This window comes from Amblyomma mixtum, chromosome 3 (genome assembly GCF_055824585.1).
Source record: "Amblyomma mixtum isolate Tamu chromosome 3, ASM5582458v1, whole genome shotgun sequence".
NCBI classification, from domain to species: domain Eukaryota; kingdom Metazoa; phylum Arthropoda; class Arachnida; order Ixodida; family Ixodidae; genus Amblyomma; species Amblyomma mixtum.
In genome coordinates, this window is record NC_143014.1 from 313578309 (window position 1) to 313603273 (window position 24965).

The 24965-nt window shown below is 47.2% G+C and overlaps 1 protein-coding gene across 2 annotated transcripts in view; it reads left to right on the plus strand.

Moving 5' to 3' along the window:
- The window catches only part of LOC149355655 (cubilin-like), a 198026-nt gene that overhangs the window by 138060 nt on the left and 35001 nt on the right, over window positions 1–24965 (plus strand). For both annotated transcript variants that reach the window (XM_089583969.1, XM_089583970.1), the window contains exons 20-23: window positions 5872–6000; window positions 8767–9051; window positions 12079–12300; window positions 17920–18055. In XM_089583969.1, the coding sequence (XP_089440095.1) occupies window positions 5872–6000; window positions 8767–9051; window positions 12079–12300; window positions 17920–18055 (772 nt within the window). The remainder of the gene's footprint in view (window positions 1–5871; window positions 6001–8766; window positions 9052–12078; window positions 12301–17919; window positions 18056–24965) is intronic.

A 24965-nucleotide genomic window follows, 5' to 3' on the forward strand; every position in this document is an offset into this window, starting at 1 on the left:
CACCAAACTCACTGAGTCACTCCAGGACGCCGCCTATGCACTGGTGCAGAGCCTTGGTCGCCATTCAATTCAGATAACAGCAGCTCACCGGGACTGGAAGAATTCATGCACGCTGAAAATGCGATCCAGACAACTGAAAACGTTACTAACAACGCGAACGTCGCAGATGTCACTGGAGTGGACACCGATGGCAGTGACAACGGCTAACAGAAACTCATGCTGTTTGTGTCGAGTCAGAAGGCATTACGAATGAAATATCCTCACCTTGACTTTTTTATAAAGATCTCCTGCTCATCTGCTTGCAGCAATTATATTCCGTGCTTAAATATGCAACCGCGATTGTTGTGAAACAACGCTGACTATAGTTACCACATTTACACATCGTTATTTTTTATTGGGGGGGAGGGGGGGAAACACTTTCCTGACTTTCGTTAAAGGCTTTCAGATTGGTAATGCTGGTTTTATTTTCTGCTTAACGCTGTTTTTAGAATTCCTGGTTGTAACAGAAACGTCTTTTGACATTTTGGTATCGTTTTAAGTGGGTTATACTGTGCAGGAAGGCTGAATTTAGCCATAGGTCTGTTCACAAAATTTGGTTGATGCTCAGCACCAAATTTTATTTCACTTAATTTATTTTACCCTTCAGGGCCAAAGGCGTTAGAGAAGGAGTGGTACAGAAAGGGAAACACATTTACATAATTGTTAAAAAAATTTCGTGTACGAACTTCTAGAACCATTACAAAGCACCTCAATATAGAATGTTAGCTAAAGCCTAGTGGAAAAATGGATTGTCGCAAATATTTACAAGTTTTTTGTGAAGGCGGCTCCATACTCGCGTGATGTGGAGCATTATGAATAACTGAGTGCAAGTTTTTGTGGTCGTTGATTTAATGTCCACTATGTGATGATGGGCGATGCGGTTGGATGTATAATGAGTGTAAATGAGGGGATAGTGGCGGAGTGTTGGATGATAGTAAGGTTTGTGAAAAAGACTTGGAAAAATTTGTACCATGATGACAGAGCTAAAATGGTGAGTCTGGCTTTCATCTCACTTATGCTGGCTGTCTTCTCATAGCTAGAATAAAATGAGCTGAGTTAGTCTGGACAAGTTCCAGTGAGATGATTCGTTTCTTGTGATTAGGTTTCCACACTGGCGTAGCATACTTTGTTTGGAATGGATTAGTTACTTGTAATTAATTTCAATGAGGGTTGAGCCTCAGAAAAGTTGCCACGTAAATAGCCTAATATGGGGTTAGCGTTGCTAATTATGTGTTGAATATAAAGCGACCATATTACGTTAGCACTGTTACGCACCATGTTAGGCACACAAGTTATTCGTGTGATTCCACTGATACTAAAGGGTTGTAATTCAAGTAATCGGAGGTCGGAGTATTAGTTATGTTAGACACTCGCATAGCTTTACATTCATTAATGCTTAGCTTCATTAGACATGTATGATACTACGCTGCTGTAGTGTTAAGGGCAGATTTTAGATTCGAAGAATCGTTGTTTTATTTATTTCTCGAACAATGCCGCAAACATCTCTGAATAGGTAAATAATAGATTTGACAAGAGAGTGAAGGTAATTAAAATAAATTACAAACAAAAGTGTACTGAGAGCTGTCTTTGTAATAGTAAAATTATCTCTTTTAAAACTAAACCTCAATGTAATAATGTGAATCAGAGAATTATTGATAAATCACTCCTAGTTAGTAATCCTAAAAACTTTGTCTCCAGATCTTTCTCTGTTGAAACAAACATTCCATAAAGCTCTGTTCTAACTGTTCTGCTCTTTTTAGCACATATTAATGATGTCCGGCTGCATGCATCTTGTAAAATTAGCCCGTTCGCTGATGTTTGCGTAATCTACCACTCTGCAACTAATGCCGCTGACCAAGAGACACTCTAGCAGGAGCTGAACCATGTCATGCAATGAGATGGGAATTGTTTAATGATCTTTAACTCAAGTAATGTCTTACTTTTCTTTTACTCCTTGTTGAAAAGGTAGCGCTGTGATCTGTGCTACGCCTAGACTAGCCCACTGCAGGAAGGCATGCGGGCTGACCCTTGTTCTTAGGTGATAGCTACACAGTTTGCCTGTGAAATTTTCAGAGGCGGTTCAATGGTCCTTCTATATCGAGCACCAGATGAAATCTGGAATAGTTGCGTCTAGCAGGAGTGTATATAGGCAATGAGCGCATGTTTGCAAAGAGCGTATCCCGTGCGGACAGCCTGCTGGACAGGCGCAGAGCATGTGCAGAGAGAGTGCCACGAAACGCCCACAAGGGGTGGGGGCTGGCCATGGAACGGTGCCGTGATGTAAGGGATGAGGTAGGCAGTCAAAGAAATAAGGACGCTAGCGTTGGAACGAGCATAATACAGACTTTTAGCCTAGCGTGTACTGCTCCTCACTGCATGCGCCAGTGCACACGCGGTGATCGGTCCTGACGAGGTAGGGCGAGGCCGGCTCGCTGGCAAGTGGCGCCATCTGGTGCCCTCATGCTGGAATCAGAAGGTATATGGCTGCCGATGCTTAGTGTTTCCAGCACAGCAATCCCCTTGGTGAGTCCGAGCGTATCTGCCTTCGTAACGTCGTTATTGTAGGTGATAATTTAAAACACTGCCTGGCTGGCACTGCTAAAATCGACGATATCGTGGTCTAACAATTAAAAGGAGCAGGAGACGAATTTTCGAGACTAGCTCAAGCAGCACCTAGTGCAAATATACAGGTCCTAGAGGACGTCCTGGACGGACGCACAAAATCGGCGGACGAAGGGAGGTGAAAATGGAGCCCTTAAACTGCATTCCAGAAACCTTATAATTTCATATAAAATCACTTCATAGTAGAATCCACAACACAGTTCAAGTAGTTCAAGCGATTTGACAAATTCCAACATAGTTATATTCTATAGTTTCTCCCTGCTAGGGAAGACAAAAAAGGCGGACACAGATAAGAAGAGACAGAAAAATGTTAGGCACATTCTAGCCACTGAAGAACCTATTCGCCTGCAGAAAAAATAAAAAACAAGCGCGTAATCATGTATGTGTCAAAGCTATTTGATTCCCTGAAAAAAAAAGACGGAAAGAAAAACAGCATTCATACTGTATAATCGGCCGGGAAGAAACAGTAACGTAAAAATAAAAAAAAACAAAGCGCGCAGCAAAACATCAGCACAGAAATAAAATAATTCACGAACAAACACGTTCTGAACACCGCTTCTAATCCATTTCATTAAATTGTTTTATTTGTCCAGAAGTACCCTGGAAGGATCCCTCGGCTAAGAGCTGTTGGACTAGCTTGACGATGCCGAAGATCCCGATCGCTTGGCAGATGGCTGAGCAACTCACTCAAAATTTTAACGCTAAAGCAAAAACAAAAGCATGACACTTGACACAGTAATCAGTGTGCACAGCAGAAAAATTTGCACAGAAGCAGAGAGTCGTATAACAGTGCATGTGCAAAAAGAAAAAAAAATGGTTGGTTTGGTTGGTTTATGGGGTTTAACGTCCCAAAGCGACTAAGGCTATGAGAGACGCCGTAGTGGAGGGCTCCGGAAATTTCGACCACCTGGGGTTCTTTAACGTGCACTGACATCGCACAGTACACGGGCCTCGAATTTCTCCTCCAAAGAAATTCAACCGCCGCGGCCGGGATCGAACCCGCGTCTTTCGGGCCATCAGCCGAGCACCATAGCCACTGAGCCACCGCGGCGGCGTAAAAATGGGCTGAGCTATTCGAACACAATTAACTTGTAGTGCACGAAAAGTAGATATGCAACGCAGTTGTAGCTGTACACAATATTTTCAGCTTCGTCCATATTTAGGGAAAGCGATCTAACGTCATTCATTGTAGGCTTTTGTGAAATTTTGTATTTCTTAAGGATATTTGGCCAATTATACTGGCATGTCTAAAATTGGCGACTGCTACCTAACCTTAGAATGAACCATGCTGCAGTGCTTCGAGTATATACGGTGTGTTGGTTTGGTAGTAAGCATTCGGCATCCTTTAACAATGTCCTGTAGTCGTGAAACGAAAACAAATAAAAGGAGTTCGGGATTCAAAAATGGCGCCAGTATTGATGTTCAACAATGTTGTATTTTTAATAGGCAATTTGTGTAGAAGAGAGGTAATGTATGGTTGCCACCTGTCTGATTATTTTTTTCTGTAGGCACTCTTGTTTTATGATGTTGACTTCGGTTGGCGTTGCCTATAGTAGACTGCAGTAGTTTATACGTGCAAGGAAGCGCGCATTGTATATCAGTAATTCACTTTCGGTGGTTCCAAAACTCGATCTCGAGGCAGTGCCCCTGTTACTGCTGATAATTCGTTGAAAATATTGGCGACATGATGATCCCAGCTGATTTGTTCAGAAAATATGATACTAAAAATTTTGTGCTCATTTATAAACTGGATTTTCTGATAAGCGTAGCGAAGGGTTTTAATGCGATTAATGGTTTTATTCTTGGGTCGAAAAATCATTGCTTTAGTTTTTGCTGGATTAACCTTCAGCAAAATTTCATTGCAACAACTGAGGAGATGAGGTAATATATTATTGAATTTTTAAATTATGTAGTTTGCATAGGAACACGAATGAAAGATAGGGCTGCCATCTGCCTATATTTTAAAGTTAGAATTGTTATCAATTTTTACAATACCGTATACATGTAGATCTACTGCAGCGTCATTTAATCGCCGGCAACACGGTCTCTTTTCGACTGACAGCTAGCGAAGGGACGCGCCCGTAATGCGCTTCTAGTCGCTATGTCATTTGGAGCGCGTGTATTAATTCGCATTTCAGCCGGTCTTCCGCAAGCGCCTAAAGCGTCGTCCTTCCGAAGAAAAAAGCAGAAAAACAGCATCTTGAGCAATGGTTTGCGAACTTTTCCTGTGCTTGCAGGGAAAGACGCGTATTTCTGTGCTCAGCAGAGCCGGCGTCCCAGACAGTGCCTGGTTTGAACCACACAGAACTTGCCACCTGAAAAAGGGGTGTTATAAACCGCCGCATTGCAGCAGGCAGCAAACCGGGAGACATGCTGAGCGGCGCAGTCGCTTAGACTTCTGGAGCGACCTATTTGTTGAGATTTTGATATATACCATTCGATTTTACTTGAGGCTGAAATGACGACTTCGGCGATGAGCCTGTGAGAAGTCATTTAAATATAGCAGCATAGCGAAATGTTTTTTGTCATCATCTATCTTTGCACTTGAAAGCTTTTTGTTCGTAAGTTTGCGTCCCAGAAATGGCTACCACTGGGGATATTTCCGGTCGCTGAGCAAAGTGAGCTGGAAAGCTTTCATCATTTTTCTTTTGCGCGCAGGACTTAATGACGGGCTGTTTCATGCAAAAAGGCGCTATCCTCTTAACATGTTCGGTGCGCCTGGAGTTAATGTGTAGGATGCCGTTTCCGCTTGAGGTCATGTAAAACCAAACGTGATGACGCTCCAGAACACGTCTGATGTGGGAGAGCAAGAGCCGATAACATCCGAGCACACTAATTACAGCTTGAACTTGTAGACATCAGGATTGTGTTCTAGGCGGCGCGCCACGTTATACAGAGCTGCCAAGGCACAGCAGCCAAAGCACCCTCACGCCGTTGCAAGCCTATCACAGGAGCACGGGCGAAAACGGACAGCCTGGATGGTCTTTGGAGATTTTACGAACGGTGCACCACTCTCTGGCATCTCTCCGTTATTCATTGGCTGGCATCTGCTGCTCCTTCAGGACCCATGGCACTAATTTGTGATCAGATGTCTGACGATCGCGGCGATACTCTTTAAATGTAATTCTGTGTTGACCGCGCACCTTTTTTGCTTACGTACACCTTGACGATGGTCAGTTTGACTCATTGTTCTATTGAATCTTCTGGCAGGCATCCTAGACTTCAAGGGACCAGGTCGGAGCGTCACCATGCACTTCATATCGAACGACCACGATGCCGGGAAAGGGTTCCTTGGCTTCTACAGGCAGCTTGGCTGTACGGCTGGGGGAGGAGGAGATGGTGAGTGCCGCACTGTGGACGTAATTGCGTAATGCGGGGCGACATTTCCTAAAGCCTGTCTTCAGGGGCTTCTACGATGGGGTCCATTCTGCCATAAACAAAGTATCAAAGGTGTACGCTGTGCTGACGGACGGCTGCAGTGCGAAAGTAGCGGAAGAATCAAGCAAGCGAGTAGGTGGTAGGAAACTATGGCATAAGTTGCAGGAATGATGTGGTATATCTTATGGAACGTAAGGTATAACGTTCTGAAGCTGCACATGAGATATAAGAGACGCCGTTATGCCGAACACCGGTCTAATTTAGACCAACGAGCGTGATTTAACGCGCCCTGACTCTACACCGTAAACGGGCGTCTTTGCATTTCACCTCCATCTAAATGCGGTGGCCTCGACCGGGATTCAATACCGCGACCTTAAGTTCAGCAGCCGGACTCCATTTCCACTGAGCCAGCATGGCATTTCATAGGTGGCTGGAATTGCAGAGGAGAACTATTAGTAGAATATTCAGAAAGAAATAAACAAATGATAGTGAATACAGTAAAGTGCACTTATAACGGCCGCAGATGTAACGAGCGCTCGCTTATCACGAACGAGGGCAGTATTACTATGCATATATGCATCAGTGAAATCGCAATTTGTCCTACATACAGCTAGCATCTGTGTCCGGACCACACGCTTACTACGAACGAGGAGGCGCGTTATACAGGCCGCCGCAGTAGAAAGAGTCGCGCTTGCCGCAAATGCGGAGACCGAATAGCATCTCTCAGTACCCACGACACCACCCTGAAAGAACATGTCCACCCAAAAAGCAATAGAAATCGGCGATACTGCAAATATAGATAACCGCCGACCAAGCGCGTGTCGATGGCCTAGAGGGTGAATCATTGCATATGTGTGTGCGCGTTGTCAAAGCACCTAAAGTGTGAGAAGAAACCTGGTGAGCAGCGTGGAAAGCGAAGATACGGCGCACTGTCGTGGGTCAACCAAATGCAGCGATTTGAGATGTATCAATGTCTTGCTGGCCCAGCCGCTCACGTGGTATGCGTCGCCTGCCCAGTCGGCTCTCAGCCTTTTGTGCTGCTACCACGTGCGGGAGAGCACACAGAGCAGACAGGGCAGCTGAGAAATTCTTTGCGCACACTGCGTTTAGCCGCCATGGTGGCTCAGGACTCTGTGGTCTTGTTGCTCGGCTGTTGACTCGAAAGACGCGTAATAGATCCCGACCGTGGTGGTCGCATTTCGGTGGAGGAGAAATTCTAGAGGCCCGTGTACTGTGCGATGTCAGTGCACGTTTAAGAACCCCAGGTGGTCGAAATTTCCGGAGCCCTCCACTAGGGCGTCCCTCATAGCCTGGCTCGCTTTAGGACCTTAAACGCTGTAAAGCATTACTCTTATCGCTGCATGGCACAGGAACGAGAGATGAAACTATCGAAAATCCATGTGGTCAGACGCATGTGGATTTGTGGCAACGCGCCGGTGATAATAGCTGGTCTGATGTCGCCTGGGGTCACTTCGATTGTGCGTACACGAAAACCGCACAGCCGTGCTCTGGCGAAGCCGGTATACGTGAAGCACGAGCACTGCTCGACTGTCAGGAGGGCAACCTGGCACCAGCCACCGTGAACGCTTCAATTATAATTAGTTGTCACGTCCCTAAAGCACGTTGTTGGAGGAAAGGATCGTGGCGAGGAAAGCATGGCAGCTCTGGAGAGCTTGGAAATCACAGCAATCGAGATTAATTTGAAAAAGGAGACCCACTTTTAGAACGCCCCTTGCCTCAGCGACTCTCCTTCTCTCGATCAATTTTAAATATATCTTACTTAGGAGTCTTTCCTTCATGCTTCCTTACCAGGCTCCTTGTTATGAACGCCTGCTTCAGCACACAACCACTCACTCTGTACTTGCTCAGTAGGGTGGCTCCGGCGGCTGCGCTGACGCCGAGTTCTAAATGGCGGCTACGTCTATTCCAGACTTCGTATCCACACCGTGCATGTTTTACAACTTCGCCAGATGTATGTTTTCCAAGTAGCGTGCAGTCTAAAACGAGTGCACATACGTGCACGTAACTCAGGACAGGTACAAAGTTATAGGTGTGTGCTTGTTTATTTTCTGATTTAGACAAACATACCTCTAGCACTAGGCGCATATTCTCTACATCAGACGCGTATAAGCTACACCTTGCCACCCATGAGCGCCTCCTTACCGAAGGAGCGGCTAAGGACGGTTCTTAAATTAAATGCCTCCCTTCAATGCTTCCTTGAGTTAAGACGGCAAAGGGGCTTCTGATCTGAGGTAAGGCAATCGTCTAAACTAAGGAGCGTTTTATATTTTGCCCCGTAGGCAAACATAAATCATTTTTGATGAAATAAACTCCACTTTTGTCGGACTAATCGAATTTTTAATTTTTTGGTTTCAGGGCCTAAGATAATAATTGCTATAATGAAGGCCATCAACATTTATGACGAGCTCAGTTTTTAAAATGTCGGAACCGGCATTGTCGCTCTAGATATGAAAATGAAAAATACGTTTTTGAAAAGTGGTTAGGTTAGATTTCCATCGCTGCACATTGATCCAATGGCGTCTCTCAAATATTTATTGAAGGAAACACTTTTACACTTTATGAGTTTGATGACTTGGAATATCGTGACGTTGTTTCTGTTGTACCACCACATGGCGTGCTCTAAAATCCCTGAAAAATCAAATTGGGAATAATTCGCTCGGTCACTTGGGGTATAGTGTCCCCCGCTTGATGCACTGTCACCTTCAGGCGGGTCGGTAATGGTGTACCAGCCGGCGTCCAAGCGTCAGCAGCAGACCAGCTGCGATCGGCTCTATGCGCTGGAGGAGTTCGAGCTGGAGAGCCCCGGCTACCCGGTCCAGTACCAGCCGGGTCTCGACTGCCGTTACTTCATCAGGCGCCATAGTGAAGCTGTGTGCGCACTCCTGGTGACATTTGACGCCTTCGACCTGGAATATAGCCCTGGCTGCCACCACGACTACCTCGAACTGGCTGACCACAAGATATGCGGAGAACTGCCCGCTGGGAAAACAGGTGGGTGAATTTTTAGCGGCGAGCATGCCCCCAGAAGTTTGTTTGTGGTCCTTCTCGCTGTTATAGTTCCCTATTCCTCTACAGCTAGCTTGCAAGGCAGAACGAAAGCCAAGAGTGCGGGCAAAAAGGCAGTAGCTCTGATTATGGTCAGCCACGCACGAACGCCCTCTCACCCGCATGCGAAGAGCGTTTCGAACGAAAAACTGGAGAGTTCTTCGGTACCCCCGGTATGCTTGGTACACTCTGCCTTTCATATGGCAATTAACGACTCGCCGCTGCGCCCGCCACTGTCCTTTTGCTGTTCGTAGACTGCTATACGAATCAAAGGATACGGAAATATGGTCGAGCGGTGTTATTTCTCTGCGCGACCCATAATGCCATGTGCCTCAGGAGAAGCAGGATGGCCCAGCTTGCATGAGCCAAAAGCATGAAGAGAATTGCTGCGGGTTGTGTGACTGAACTTATCAGAGAATCGTTGCCGGCCGCGTGGGCGAAACAGGAGTACATTCGAATTTGTGCTAATTTATCCTACTTTTTTAATATTAGTAGTCATATTTAACCTACTACAAAAACGCGAAAAGTCTCAGCTCGAATGCTGCGCTGATTAACATTGCATAGTTTTGATCATCCACTCCGACATCGCCAAGCAGAAGAACGGGGGTCAAACACAAATTTATGCGAAGCCACATTATTGCGCCTGGTTCGTCGGTCCTTTCAAGTGAAATGTTTGCTAGGGGTTGCTTAAAGGTATGTTCAGTGAAGTCCCATTATGGTATAGCGACGCCGCAGGCGAGACACGCAACCGGCAGCGCGACGTCATAAGATGCTGGCGGGTAATTATTGTTTTGCTCATAATTCAGACGGGTTTCAAACAGCAGAGGGGTTTATGAGGCCGCGTGTTTCAGCCTAGGTAACGATGCCTATGGAATTGAAAGGCTTGCGAACGCAAGGCTTGGAAGGTTTGCAGGAACTTCATGTAAAACAACTTTTTTCAGTGACATTGGTAGCAACCTGCAACTCGCTTCGGGTTAACAAAACCATAGGCCTAATCGATGGACACCTGTGCAAGAACGAAAAAGAAAAAGGTGCGCACAAAGTGTGCCAGTTCGCCTCAATGTTCTTCATCCTCACCAAGATTTTGAGCTGACCCTGAACAGGAGCGGTATTCAGAAGCATAGCGAACTGCAATTTACTCGTTTTTATGATCAAAGAATTAAGCCGTACGCGTAGAAAGCAGGCTGACTGAACATTGGAGTAAATGATGGTATGTGATCGATTGAAGTTATTTATCCTCAACAGTTCACTGATTTTGTACTAGTGATGCGTTTTATGGATGCGCAGTAGTGTGAAGGGCACTCATGAGGGTTAACAGATACGGCAACGTGATTATGCCTAAAGAGGGTCACGCCAAAGAGACCCACATTGCGATATTTTCGCCCACATCGCCTTGCTAAAGCACTCAAGAATCAGCCATGACCGTTCAAATCACGCTCGGCCGTCGGCTGCCCTCGTTAGGTGGCAAAAGAAAGAGGCACCGCTAGTGGTTGATAGCCTGGTGGCTGGTAAAAGTCTGCGGAGAGTTCTACGACCAAAAAGGTTGCCTGAATTCTTCCTCATTCTCGTTTTCTCTCTCACGTCCGTGCCATATCCAGGAAACTAAAACACGCATCCGGGAGCTTGCGGTACATGACTAGGAGCCGCCCAAGCGCGCGACATTGTTGTAGATGTGTGTCTTACGATCAAGGGGAGGCATCGTGAGGCTCGAGGCGCCTAGGAAATGAAACGGCAAGGAAACGACAAATGGCAGGGAACAGGTGCCAACCACTCAGAAGAGGTTTCTAGTGTGTTCCAGAGAGGTCCCACCGAAAATTTTGAGGGCGCCTTCAAAGAAGCCCCCCAAAAAAGACCCGAAGAGGTTTTATTTTATTTTGTACGTATTTGTGCAATGTAGTAGCGCCGTTCGGCATTTCTGTAGTGGAACGTACAAAACAAAACAAAAACAACAGAGAAGGTAAGCACAACGTAGCGGCGTAATCCGTGCTAATTCTAGACTGTCCCACTGCAGAAATGTATGTTTGCTGACCCGTGTTCTTAGGCCATAATAACAAAGTTTGTGAATGGAATTTTCAAATGCGGTCAAAATGGCCCTTCCATCGCTGGCGCCTGGTGAAATCTTGGGCAGAGGTGACTCGCGGGAGTTTAGGCAACGAGCGCGCGCTATCACGTTCTATCCCAGCCTATCACGTCCTATTCTGCAGCCACTTGGACATTCTCTTCTTTACGCCAAGGATGATGTCAACGCAGCATTTTTTAATGTTCAAAGACACGGAGCACGTGGCGGCAGTCAAGGGCACTAGAAGATACTGTCTCGAATTCCTGCTAACGGGAAAGCCCCTGAGGACTGTACTGAGGGCCGCCTGAAAGCAGTGATAACAAAGCGTATAGGCGGCATAATGGGGTTTGTGCCTACGCTTGCGCCATCCACTAAAGGCGGGCAGTGGGCATGTAAATAAATAATTCAGCGCTGTTCGTGCCTGCGTGTAAGTGTCGTAAAGCCATAAGCATCAGATTGAGCGTGTTCCACTAATCGTGGTCCTTGTCCACGCATAAGCAAGATGTGACAGCAGACTGTGTACTATAGTGCATGTCTGTGCCCTTGCTGACTTGACATAACGACAACGTTTCTTTTACTGCGTTAGGTGTTTTCACGACCGCAAATTCACCGGTAAAAATGCACCTCCCACCTGTGAGCCAAGCCCCTCCCGCATACGAGGCGTGTGCTATAACCACTAGGGAACCGCTGCGGTGGCCCGTTATGCGATGCCTCTACCTACGTCAAGACCAATGCTACCGTTTCGAAGGTTCTATCTTACCTCGTCTTCGTTAGCTGCGGCATCCACAGCAGAGACCACATAACTGCTGTCACTCTGATATGTCTCCTCTCGTCCGCAATCACGAGCGCTGCATCATTCGTGTTACAAACTCGTAACCTTCCTCTGATTTTTTTCATCCTTTCTTTGGCCACAGAGCAGGTGCCTCTGCGGGACTTCCAGACCGCCTTCCGGTTTCATTCCAACGAGGTCATCGAGGGACGGGGGTTCATGCTGCGTGTTCGCCAGGTGGCCTGTGGAGAAGACAGCGCACCACACGACCGGGCGGGTGGACCACCCAGCGGACACCCGTTGGGACCGGCAATGTTCGCTCCGTCCGGAGAGCCGGCCTTCTATCCGCCCTCTAGAGGCCTGGCAGGTCAGTCCACGCATGGTCATGCATACGCTTCCGTGGCACAAGAAGTGCTTCAGCGAGAAATTGTGTTTGCTGTGGCACTCGCGCAGCACAAGGTGAAGTGCAGCCTTTGTCAAAAGTTTAGCGCCCACGACGAGGTGTAGAAACGCAAAAACACAAGGACACAGCATAGAAGTGAACGGGACGAGCCTTGCGCCAACTTTCAACAACTTTTTTGAACATCACATTTCATAGCGGGAGCACTTGCATGCACAAAGCCTTCTAATTCGAAACCGCAGTTTAAACTAAAGGGAAAGAGTGGTGGCGAGGTGAGACAAGGAATAAGTATAGGCACAAAAATATTTTTTTTTCGGGTTTTAAGATATCAGAAAACGCTGTTCTTTTTAGGCCACATGTACTGAGGGCATACTGATACATCGGTGGCTCTGAGCTATCCCGCTTTAACCAACCCACGTTCAACTCTATCTTCATGCCGTCCAATTACCGAAGTGTTTGTCAGCAGTGGGTGGTTTACAAAGGGGGCGTGGCGGGGGGGGGGTAGTTTTTTTCTGGACTAGATTTTTTCTCTTGGGGACTTTTAGAGCCCAGTGGAGTTTGCTTTTAAGTCACGTGGTACAGTTGCCGCAGCATATGTAGAAGTATTCACCTCTGTAGAGGGGAGGACTAGAGTTCCTCGTATTTTAAAGAGATTTTGAACGCTTTGATTAATAACGAACCACACGTTATCGCCCAGAAGGAAGCCCCCCTGGGCCTTAAACTTTTGACAAGGGCTTTACGTTGCACCTTCGACAGACTGCTTCAGATGCAACTGATGTATTCTTGGGTGTCAAAGCTACACACCTAGGCTATAAGGCACCTAAGTGGCGGGTTCGAGGTCAGCCCTCTAATGTGCAGCGAAACGCGGGAGTTTATAACTGCAGTTCCACTTCGCCAAAACGCGGCTGCGGTATAGGAAATCAAACCAGAGAACAATGCACAGCAGCCGAACGCCACAACCACCACATGGTAGAACAAATGCCCTTGTTAGACAGAAAAACTACAAGTAGCTAAAGCTGCTGCAGCCACTGGTTCCAATCGAAGAAGAAAAGAAATGGTATGGAAAATATAATGAAAAAAGACAATAGATATGCAACAAATATGCCCAAAAGATGCCAGAGATTATCTACATGAACTACTGAAGGACGGAGGCCTTTCCCACCGAACTCCAATCAACCTTGTTTTGCATCAGATGCAGCTTCCCATACGCGCACGCTTCAAAATCTCATCTGGTCACCTGACTCCCGGCCCAGCTGCGTTTACGTTCCCTCAGAATCCACTCGATTACCCGAAGCGACCATCGATTATCGGTTTTCCGCATTACGTGCCATGTTCATGACTTCTTCTTCTCGATTTCGCCCCCGCCGCGGTGGCTCAGTGGTTACTGCGTTCGGAGGTTGGCCCGAAAGACGCGTGTTCGATCCCGGCCACGGCGGCCGAATTTCGATTAAGGCGAAATTCTAGAGGCCCGTGTACTGTGCAATGTCAGTGCACGTCAAAGAACCCCAGGTGGTCGACATTTCCGGAGCCCTTTGCTACGGCGTCTCTCATAGCCTGAGTCACTTTGGGACGTTAAACCCCCATAAAACCAAACCATCTTCTCGATTTCATCTAGGATGCCATTTGCTGGCGCTCGTTTCCTAACTCACTCTACTCCCTTTATGTCTCTTCACGTTACTTCCATCATTTTGTTTTTCTTTATTGCGTGCTGCCTGTGCTGTGTACTTGTCTGCGCGGTACGCCTCCGCGAACGAGTATTCTCCAGCCTGGTATTTCGCAGAGTCTGGTTTCGAATATCAGGTGCAGGGCTCTCTTCTGGCCTTGCGGAGGACGGTTCCTTAGAAGTACCCTGTATACTAATTTGCAAGATCGGGAAGGGGACATTGGAGGGGACCTGGGCAATTTTCTCTCTTTTTAAACGGAGCACCGTGGAGATGTGAAAGCTCCCTCCTCTCCTGAATGCACGAAAGTGAACTTCTCACGTGAAGCTTGTCCTTTTCCCGCAACTTCTCATCTCTGCTTATGCGAAAAGAAGACCAACCCAGAGACTGCGAAGACCGCATCACTCGCGCAAGCAATGAGATGAGCCACGTGATGTGCCCTGGTTTTAAGGCAGAAGCCTTTATTGCCTCATCGTTGTAAGCAGTTGTTGTCGACAGAAATGTCACGCTTTTCAATTGGTCGAAATGGTCGTGACGTCACAGTGCGCGAATTTCAAACGTGCCAATAGTACTTTGGCTAGTAACCATGCAACCAATTAAAGAGATTGCATAGTGATGCTACAAGTAAGTGTAACTGCGGTTAGTTAATTGCTTAATTAACCAAGTAGCCTAATTGACCTTTCCAGTCAGATAAGATAAATAAATAAAACAAAGTAGGAAATTGGCCGAGATCGAACCAGGGCCTCCGGAGTGCGAGACGAGCACGTTACCATTCCGCCATGCTAGCTCGATGGTTTGGAATGAACAAAGGCGCGTCTAGTGAATACGGTGTCTTCGTTCACTCCCATCTTCCTCCCTTCCTGTTACAGCGAGGTTCAGGTGTCCACCAAGATATGCGAGACCGGTACATTTCGTTTCCTCAAAAACGAATTTACGGACAAGCAAGGCGTAGAGCCGAACGGGCGATGGCGTTCTGTGGACTCCCTGACAGCGTTGCAAGACGCTGTCGCGTTCCACTCTTAGAGGCGAAGCTTAACATCTTAACCACACATCAGTGACACAAGCAGCACTACCGCGCTTAAGGTTTCCGCCACATCGCACTTTAGGTCAACAAAGCGTGCCCTGATTTTTTGCTACATCCTTGTGTCTGCTGCTCGCTTCCTCAGATTTCTATAGCGCTGGCAGTCGTTAGCTGAGTTAAGTGCTGTCCGATCATTGCTTTAAATTTTTTTGGCACAATCGAAGCCCTTGGTGGTTTGTACCCTGAAGTTAGCGAGCCCCAAATGACACCGGGCGTCTAGTCAGATGGGGCAAGTTTAAAGGAGAGGGCTGAGTCGGGCTGGTTGGTTCATGTTGAACCAGCCCGACTCAGCCCTCTCCTTGAATTCATTTCTTGTACAGCGCATGTGTTTGTCTCATCTTCTTCCGTCCCGTCCATCAGCGCTGTTTTGCCGTACCATTGAAGTTTAAAGTCCGGGATTTATAAACGTGCCAGGAATTTTGCATGCCAACTCGCTCAGGAAAGAGCAAAGAGGTTTTGGAGCTTGTGCTAGAAGAGGAAGCTACGGTAGAAGAAACCGATGAGGTTTGGAAATTAATTTTAAAGCGAAAACAACGGGAAGCGAAAGAAGAACCGGCACAAAGCGCTTGCCCTGACTGAAATCCGAGCTCTTTTTTGCGTACATAGAAAGTGTGAAGTGCAGGCCTAGAATGCATTTCTGCGTTGAAAGGCAAGAAAGTCCTGCAATGCCGCATTTAGGCGACAATCCATACTAGCGGTCCCCAGTATTGAGATAGTTCCGAAGGTCTGAGCGAGTCGTCGAAGGCTCAGTGCATAAGTGTACTGCTGCGATGCATTAATGCCATCGCAGCTGTGATGCACAATGCTATAAGCGACCACTAAGACCCCGCTGCCTGGTCTAGAGATCCGCATCTAGATTACTAGCAAGTTCTGATCATTCGGCTTGTAATGCAAACTTCGGGTACGCTTAATTCCTTCTAGTGCCATCAGCTGGCTGCCTATCTCGAAGAACTAAACAAGCAAGAGCTCTGAGCTAGTTGCAGATACACCTATCATCGCGTTTGCAGATGTGATTTTTTCTTCTCAAGCGTATAACTTTTCAAGATCTTGAAAAACAAAGCGATGATAAAACCTTTTATGTTGCTTCCTGTGTGCGTCAGTTTTACATCGACCGTTGCGATGAACAAAGCGCGATGAGTCGCAGATTTCAAGTAAGCTTTACTTCGTTTGCTTCTATCCGAAAGTAATGTTTTCGCACACCTTGAATGCACAATGTCATTGGAAAGCGAATATCATAGCGACAGCCTGAAAGTTTTCTTTGGGCGTGATTGTTGGCCCAAACATTGCGGTTTCTTACGCAGTTTCTTGAATATCCTGAACGGCTGCGAGGATTTAAGTTTCGTGCATGATTATACTTTTTTTGTGTACTGTTTCAAAAACCTCTTCGGCTTGTTCAGGTTTCTATCTCTTTACGTTGCAACGATTTCAGGCAAGACGTACGTTAACTAGCTTACACTTTCTGATACGCATTCCAAGTGCATCTCCAAGGCCTGAGTTATTCGCGCTCACTTCAAGATTTCAGGCAGCCTTGCAACGTAAACAAATGAATGCATTTTCGGTACTAACATTCGCCGCGAGGTAATATCTTCAAGAAGGAAGCCTTAGCTCTAAGTTTCTACTGCTGTTGCCCATTTCTGACGCGTTTATTTCCAAGTGCGAAAACAACCAACTAAACGAATACAGAGGCCGTTCACGGAACCCTCCTTTAAGAGTGAAAGAGAAAGCCTCAAAAAAAGGCCGCCACTGTCTGGAAGACGTTGAAGTAAAGAGCGTTAGCTGTTTGGTTTACTAGAATTTATATGAATGAGATTTGAGGGAGGTACACCAATGGAAATACGAATTTGTACGTTTATTTCCCCACATGGTAAACACACGCACAAACATTTCAGTTTTATATATTGCAACCAAATGTCACACAAATCATTGCTTAACATGTTCACTGGCACCTTCATCAAAATTTTCACTTGATTGGTTAGACGAACTTTCTTCTTCCATAACAATTTTGTCGTCATCCATGGATTCACGTTCTTCTTCTCGGCTCTTCTTAATTAGCACAAACACCGTGCTGTGATCAGTGAAGTAGTTAGTTACGGAACTTATTCGATGCACGACGAATTCTGCACCCCTTCCTACGAAGTCAGAGAAAGCCAAGTCCAACGCAGTTCCCCACTGGGTGATCGGTTCGTTAACGTCTCGTTCTGGTTCCAGCCAGAATGGGCCTTCCATTTTTGCGTGAAAGCTGCTTTCTTTGCGATTGAAATCACCCACGTGTAACGCAGGCAGACTTCCATTCGTGGAAACACACTTGGATACGGCGGCGATGGTATCTTGTATGCCCGAAACTATGCCACCATTTCGTCCGCTGACGTCATACTCACATAGTTCTTTTATTCACCATATTTGACCATGACGTCATCATTTGTACGCGGCAGGTGGTCGTTTCTACACTGCCATTGTAGATGACTCTACAAGTCTCAATGCAAGATGTGTGGTTTTCTAGTTGCTTCCACAGATGGCGCTGCGATCTCAGGCTGGTAGCAGACCCCACGAAATCTCGAAACGCAATGAGTAAGAGCTAACGCCCTTAAAAGTATTTCCTCCTCGCGGACGAAAACGCACGAGCCTAAGATTCTCCCGCTTCTACCAGGTCCACCATTCTTCCACTGACGGAGCTCTCTCAAGGCCGCGTGGCCCAGCTTGGCAGCATCCTCTTTGGAAAGGAATCGAACTCAAAGCCTTTCGGTTGCAGTTTTCTGCGATGTTATCTGGTCCGGAGAAAGTTCCTAACGTAGGTGTCTCTGTGAAAAGAAAGCTGAAGCCCGCGTGTCCCTTTTTCCCACCCAGGGCCTCCTCCAGGGTTGGGACCTCCTGCCATTCCGTCGCAGCCACCATCCGGCGCCAGCCTGTGCGATCGGGTCCTGAGTGAGCCGTACTTTGAGCTCCGCAGCGCGGACCTGGGAGGAGGCGACCTCGACTGCAGGTACGTATGCGGTGCATCCGGTGAACATAGACAAATCGAGCTAATTTGTGACATGTCTATCGTCTGTGCTGTTTGAGCTGCCTATGTCCAGTGATTTGCTGCGAAGGCAGCAGCTCTTGGGGACACAACTCGTGACGATGGTTGTCCACCACTTTAGTTATGTTAAGGGTTTTATTCTTGTGCACTTTCAAGGACAGCGATGTGTATATACAATGGCGCACGCTCAACAACGCGGAGCTCGCTACGTGTTCCGGCTTTCATCTAGAGCTACCACGCACGAGGTAAATTGAAGTAGCTTGTGCACGGTCCAGCGCGAGCGCGAGAAACCTTAAGCATTTTGCTCGGTGAAGTGAGATAAAGTTTACAAAGCTGCAGCCCTCTTGTTTTTAACACGAAAATTCGTGCATCCCCGTAACATAGTATGTAACACTCGTCTTCGAAGCAGGCACACAGTTTTTGCGTTTTAGAGTCCACTATATTTTGGGATCGGTAGTTAGCGTATCCGTATCACTACCTTTCCAGAAGACTGTGACTTACTTCTTACCTCACTTCTAGAAGCGATATTCTGTGTTGCCATCGTGTGCCTCATAGTGGCCTTGCTTAATTGCGCACCTACCCTTCTCTTTACTACGGCGCGCCTCATAGGCTGAGTCGCTTTGGACGTTAAAACCCCCCAAAACCAACCTAAACCTTTTTTGTTGCAGCGAAAGCGGCAATACCTTAGTTAAAAAGGCAAACGTAGAAGATATTACAGCAGACAGTTACGCGTTATGTGTGCAAAGGAAAAAGCCCAGCGCGGAGGTAACGAAGAGTACCAGTCTTGCGTCAATCGCAATCTAAACCCTTCGTTGGTTTTGAAAAAAGGAAAGGCGAAGACCTGCCTTGCTTTGTAGGTGAACAGCACCGCGACCTCACACCATGACTGAGGTTGTACACCGACCACAGTGAGCCAGTTATGCGAATTTTCTGTCCTCAGAACTAACGAATGGTTTGGAGTGCGATTGATGCAAGACTGGTGCTCTCCGTCGCCTCCGCGCTGGGCTTCCTCCTGCCAACGGGTCTGCCAATTCAGACCTCTCGGCCGCTATAGTCAACCTGCCTACATGCGCTTCTGTCCTTGTGCGCCTCTCTTGTGACTCTCTCCGTGATGACACCGTCCTCTTCATGCCAGCCCAAACTTTTGTCCGCCGCAAGTGCCTTCCCGTGCCTTACAACGTACTGACTGTTTCTGCGGGCCTCTCCGTACTGTGGGTCTGTAACCTGTTTTCCTGCCCTAGTGCTTTGTACCACGGCGAATGTTTTGCCAGTGCCTAGCCCATCGCATCTATTCTCAACCATGAGGAGACTGCCGATGCATCTCACATCAATCTCACTGTGTTCAGCCCACCATCTTCTGTACCAACTCCTTCCTCTACAGAGCTGTTTCTTTGTTCCATCGACGTAGATCTTCCTCCGCCGCTGCGCACGCACCGCGCGCAGCTTCTCCACTGGCCCCACCAGTTACGCGCCTCCTTCGACTGTCATCACAACTCACTGGGCCAAACATCTACTGTCACACATCGCATCGACACACGTGCCCACGCTCCTCTTCGGCAGCGCCTCTATCGCGTGTAGGCAACCGAGCACAAAGTTGTTGAAGATCAAGTCGACCAAATACTCAAGAAAGGCGTCATCCAGCCCTCAAGCAGTCCTTGGGCTTCGCCAGTTGTGCTCGGCAAAAAGAATGACGGCTCCATCCGTTTCTGTGCAGACTACCGCCACCTTAACAAGATTGCGCGCAAGGACGTCTATCCCCTGCCACGCATCGGTGACGCGTTAGACGGCTTGCAAGGTGCCCAAAAATCTTTTTTTAGATTTACGTTCCGGGTACTGGCAGGTACCCATGGAAGTGACTGATCACCCCAAAACCGCCTTTGTCATCTCTGACGAACTATACGAATTTAATGTGATGCCATTCAGCCTTCGTAATGCATCTGCCTTTTTTGAGAGGATGACGCATACCACTCTGCATCAACTAAAGTGGAAGACCTCCCTCTGTTACCTCGACCATAATGTCGTGTTTTCGCCTGACTTTACACTAAGCTCTACCGCCTGAAGCACGCTTTGACCTGCCTCTCTGACGCCGGCCTCCAGCTAAACTTATAGAAGTGTCATTTTGCCCCATGCCAACTTACCAGCTTAGACCACGTTGTCTCCAAGACGGTGTCCGTCCTGACCCGGGCGAACTTCGAGCTTTGGCTGCGTTTCCTCGACCAACTTCTACTAAAAAACTGCGCAGCTTCCTTGGTCTGCGCTCCTGCTTCCGTAGGTTTATACGCAGCTTTGTCTCAATTGCTGCGCCTTTGACGCAACTTCTATCCGGCAGTTCCGATCTTTCGCAGTGGTCCTGAGTGTGTGACAACACCTTCGATTCCTTGCGCCGTCTTCTCATCGCACCGTCGATACTGCACCATTTCGACCCGACCGCACCTACCGAGGTCCATACTGACGCCAGTGGAGTAGCACTCGGCGCCGTACTCTCCCGACGCAAATCTGGCTTCGTGGAATACGTCGTTGCCTATGCCAGCCGCACGATCACAAAGGCCGGAATTTTAAATACGCATCAGCCACTTTCTCACGCCTGAGAAGAAGGCTGAGGTTTTCATTTTGGTTGGTTGGGAGTCTAAATATCCTTGTCAAGCCAAGGATAGCTACTGAGGTTACCCAGGCCTCTTTAAAGTTTTACTAGTAGCCATTTCTAAAATTTGCATGTGTTCACTAGGTAGTATTAACATTTGAGGGCCTCTACACCCGAGATTATTTTTTTACATTTCTATAATACTTAACAAAAAACTTTTCCACTACCTTGTGCTTGGCGCATGATGGCCTCAGTTCCCTATGGGCCATAAAACCCAACCCAACACAACACGCACTGGAGGCTGGTGACACACGGTACCGCGACGCGTGGCGAAAGCACCAGAGGACGAAAAAGCGACAAAGGGGGCTCCGGCAGGACGCGACTAGTACGATCCTTCTGTGAAGGTATGGAACCAGTTTGGGATGTTTGCATGAGGAAATCGGGAAAAGAAGGCGGCTGAAAGGAAAAGCGCAGACGAGGGATGGGTGGTAAGACCACTGGTTATATCGTGGAAGAATAAGAGAGGGATATAAAGTGTGATTACGAAAGGTGACCGGATCAGGACCGTAAAGGAGGCGGTATTCTGCGCAAAGGTGGTGGAGCTCTAACTGGAGGGAAGGAGTTCATAGAAGTACGTGCACAGGCGCCGTACGCGTGGCGCAGAACACGCCCGTTAATGCCAGCGGTGGGATGCGCTGCACTGAGAGGTAAGCGCGGGTCAGTGGGAGGCGTCCGCCAAACACGGGCGCCGAAGGAAGGGCTGGCTTAATGGCAGTAGGTAAAGAGTTGTGAGGGAGGAAGGGGAAGGGAGCGGTTGAATGTAATGACAGAAAATAGTCACGTAACAACATTTTTAATTGCGATAGGCATCTAGGCTGGTATAGCGCATCAGGCCTCTCCACCGGGTTCTATTCTTTTCGTCCACCGCATCTTCTGGCTAATCCCGACGACAGTTTACGCAGAAAGTTGGAGTTTGTGCACACAGCATTGGGAGCAGTAACATACAATGAAGCCATCTCTCGGCAGCGCCCGCGGAACGAAGGAATTGGAATCACGCGTGTTCTCCTGATTTCCAGTGCGTCTGAAGCAGTTTAGTTTCCGCGTTTGTGTCTTTATCGTTCTGTTTACAGTACATAAGAGGCATTAACTGGGCTTTTTCGACTACAAAGTGCATCGCCGACTGAATGAACTGCCGCGCGATGAGTTTTATTCGTTCCAGAAACGGTGCAGTCACACATTCTCCTCCGTCATTCAGCACGTGTGTCGCCGTCGTTTTCGACTGCACTGAAGTTGCTACATCAGTAGTTAGTGGTCACTAGGAAAGAGTTTCTCAATATTACCTGAAAGGGAAGCTGGCGCTGCGATAGTTCATCCCTCATGGAGAGGCGCAGGAATGCCGCGAAAGTGGTAATTCGCTTGGCTATTGCTGGGCATTAAACGCGGATTCAGCCGTAACAATAAAGCTCTTCTTGAGGGAAACCTCAAAGAAATGGTGTAAAAGTTTGCATACCAGCCTAATACTTGCGCTAAATTTTTTGAAGTGAAAAAAATGAACACTAATAAAATAATTTAATCTGCGTGCAGAGGAGAGCACCAGCCGCAGCTACCTATTCAGAGGCAGAACCCACGTTGTCAGCCCAGCAGTAACCAAGGCAAATACGAAACCTCATCTGCCGGGCATTCCCACGGTTGATGAAGCGCTCTTTAAGAAACTGGCGTAGACGGCGGAGCCACTTTTCTCTCTAGGTAATATTGAGAAACTTTATGGTCACTAAATAACTAAATCCTGCTTAAAAGATAATTTCTACACTCAGGTGCGGAGCTGGGAAAAAGGCAAGGTCATGCCGATGCACTGCAATCAAATGCTGGCTATTCGGTTTCCGCTCGTGCTGGCGGATGAAGCGCCGTAAGACTGCTTCCTTGAACTATTTTAGATTAGACGAGTGGGATATTGCGGGTGATACCGGATCCTAGACGACACAGAGCACTATTTAAATTTTTGACGGAACAGCGCAAAACACCGGGACAAGAGACAAGCGCTTGACTTACAGCTGGTTTTTATGTCGAAGAAACACTGCTTCTTATACCTTCCTCACCCTCTCAAAAAAAACACATGCATCACAACCATATCGCATTGTTCAAGCATCAAAAAAAAAAACACTAGACAAATAATCACAGAGATTTATAATCACATTTTTAACATGTCAATTTCTTTCTTTGTCAAGGCCACAGACGGCGTGCTGACACAATCGTCGCGCAGACTCGCTATCGAAGCTGCCTCGATTATTTCCCGGACTAACTGGTCTTTGTGATTAGCCAAAGCTTTACATTTTTGGAAAACAGGTGCACAACTTGTTGAAGGGCAATCTCTGCAATTAATTCCCAGGTTCCTGCAAGCTCGCTAGAAATTATTTTTGTGTTCTAGTAGCCTTTCATTCATGCACCTGCCAGTCTGCCCTATGTATTGTTTACCACATGTCACTGGCAACGAATAAACAAGGCCTTCGGTGCACTCCACAAAGGGGGTTCGATGCTTTATCGTGCATCCCTGCTTCTTTTTGGTCGGGTCGGAATTGACTCGACTGCACAGACTTTTGAGTTTATTAGGAGCAGTCATCACTACATTCACGCCAGCTTTTCGACCTATGCTTTCCACGCGATGGGAAACGTTGTGAATATGCGGTATTGCTACTACCGGCCTCCTTTCTTCTGTTTCTTTGCCTCATCTTGCTGCTCGGGCCTAGCCTGCATCAGGTGCTTTTTCATTTGCTTGGCAACAGATACGAACAGGTGCGAGGGGTAGCCCGAGTTGCCAAGCCGTTCCGCCTGGCGAAGAAAGCTCACTTCCATTTTGTGAACACAGGACTTCCTCAAGGCATTTGTGAGGCACAAGTTCACAATAGCCCTCTTGGTCAGCTTAGAGTGAGCTGATTGGAAGGGCATTGGCGCTTTCTCCCCTCTGGGCTCATAGGCCCAGCAGGAATGCCCTCTAGTGAACTCAAGTCTCAGATCTAAAAACATGAGTGACCCTCGAGCAGGAAGCTCGTGCGTGACAATAAGTGGCTGCAAAGCCTGCGCAAAGCGACCCACCTCCTGTATTACTATTTCTAGCGTATTCACACGTTGGCCATCACAAAGAACAAGGTAGTCGTCAACGTACCTAAATACCTTTTTAACACTTGTACCAGCAAGGGTTGCGTTCAGGAACCTGTCTTTTCGCGCCAAGTACAAATCACTGAGTAGAGGCGCGATACATGAGCCAATGCAAACACCGCGTTTCTGGAGATACACTTTTTCTTCCCAGAAGACGTAAGTCGACCTGAGGTACACTGATAATAGTTCCAGGAACCCTCTAATAGACATTCCGCAGGCGTTTTGAAATGCAACAGCACCATGCGTATCTATGCATTCTTCTACAGACACCATTCGCTCGTCATGCGGTATGGAATAGTACAAATCTTTTACATCAACTGATCATGCGGCAAAGTCAATGCTAGAATTGTCATTTAAAAATCTAGCTATATCGTCCGAAGGTTTCACCTGAAATGGGTCGTCAATTGTTAGTAGATTTAAGTTTGCTTGCAAGATGATACAAAGAATCTTTTGCCAAGTCCCTGCCTCAGAAATTATTACCCTCAAGGGCCAGTCTGGTTTGTGAGTTTTTACAGTGAAAAACGCGTCCAAGTTAGACTTCTTGCAAGTTTTTATGCCTCTAAGGAGGCAGTCAAGTTTAAGTTCTTTGCAGAGCTTCATAGCGGTTAACTTTGCTTTCCTAACAGCTGATGTCTTGTGCTCGTCAAAAACAGAGCTGATGGTTTCTAACGCCTTAGTTTTGTACAGGACAAAACTGTACAAAACCTGTACAAAACTAAGGCATTAGAAACCATCAGCTCTGTTTTTGGCGAGCACAAGACATCAGGGGGCGAGGAAGGTATAAGAAGCAGCGTTTCTTCGAAATAAAAACCAGTTGTAAGTCAGCGCTTCTGATTTCCCGGTGTTTTGCGCTGTTCCGTCACAAATGAATAACCAACATGCCCAAGCTGCTGTCCTGACTATTTAAATGCTTAAACTGAGGAGGCGTGTTTCAGCCAGCACCTTCGTTGTCGGCTGCTACTTACTAAGCAGTTAAGCGACAACTCCATGAATGTTATGTTGCTCCCTGAAATACTTGCTGCGCACACAACAGTGTGAACGCACTTTTTTTGCCCATTGACAGCGCAAACAGTCTCTATTCTCGCAACGTCCAATTTTCAGGATCGAAATCTGAGCTTCCACTGAGCTCTGCCGCGTACG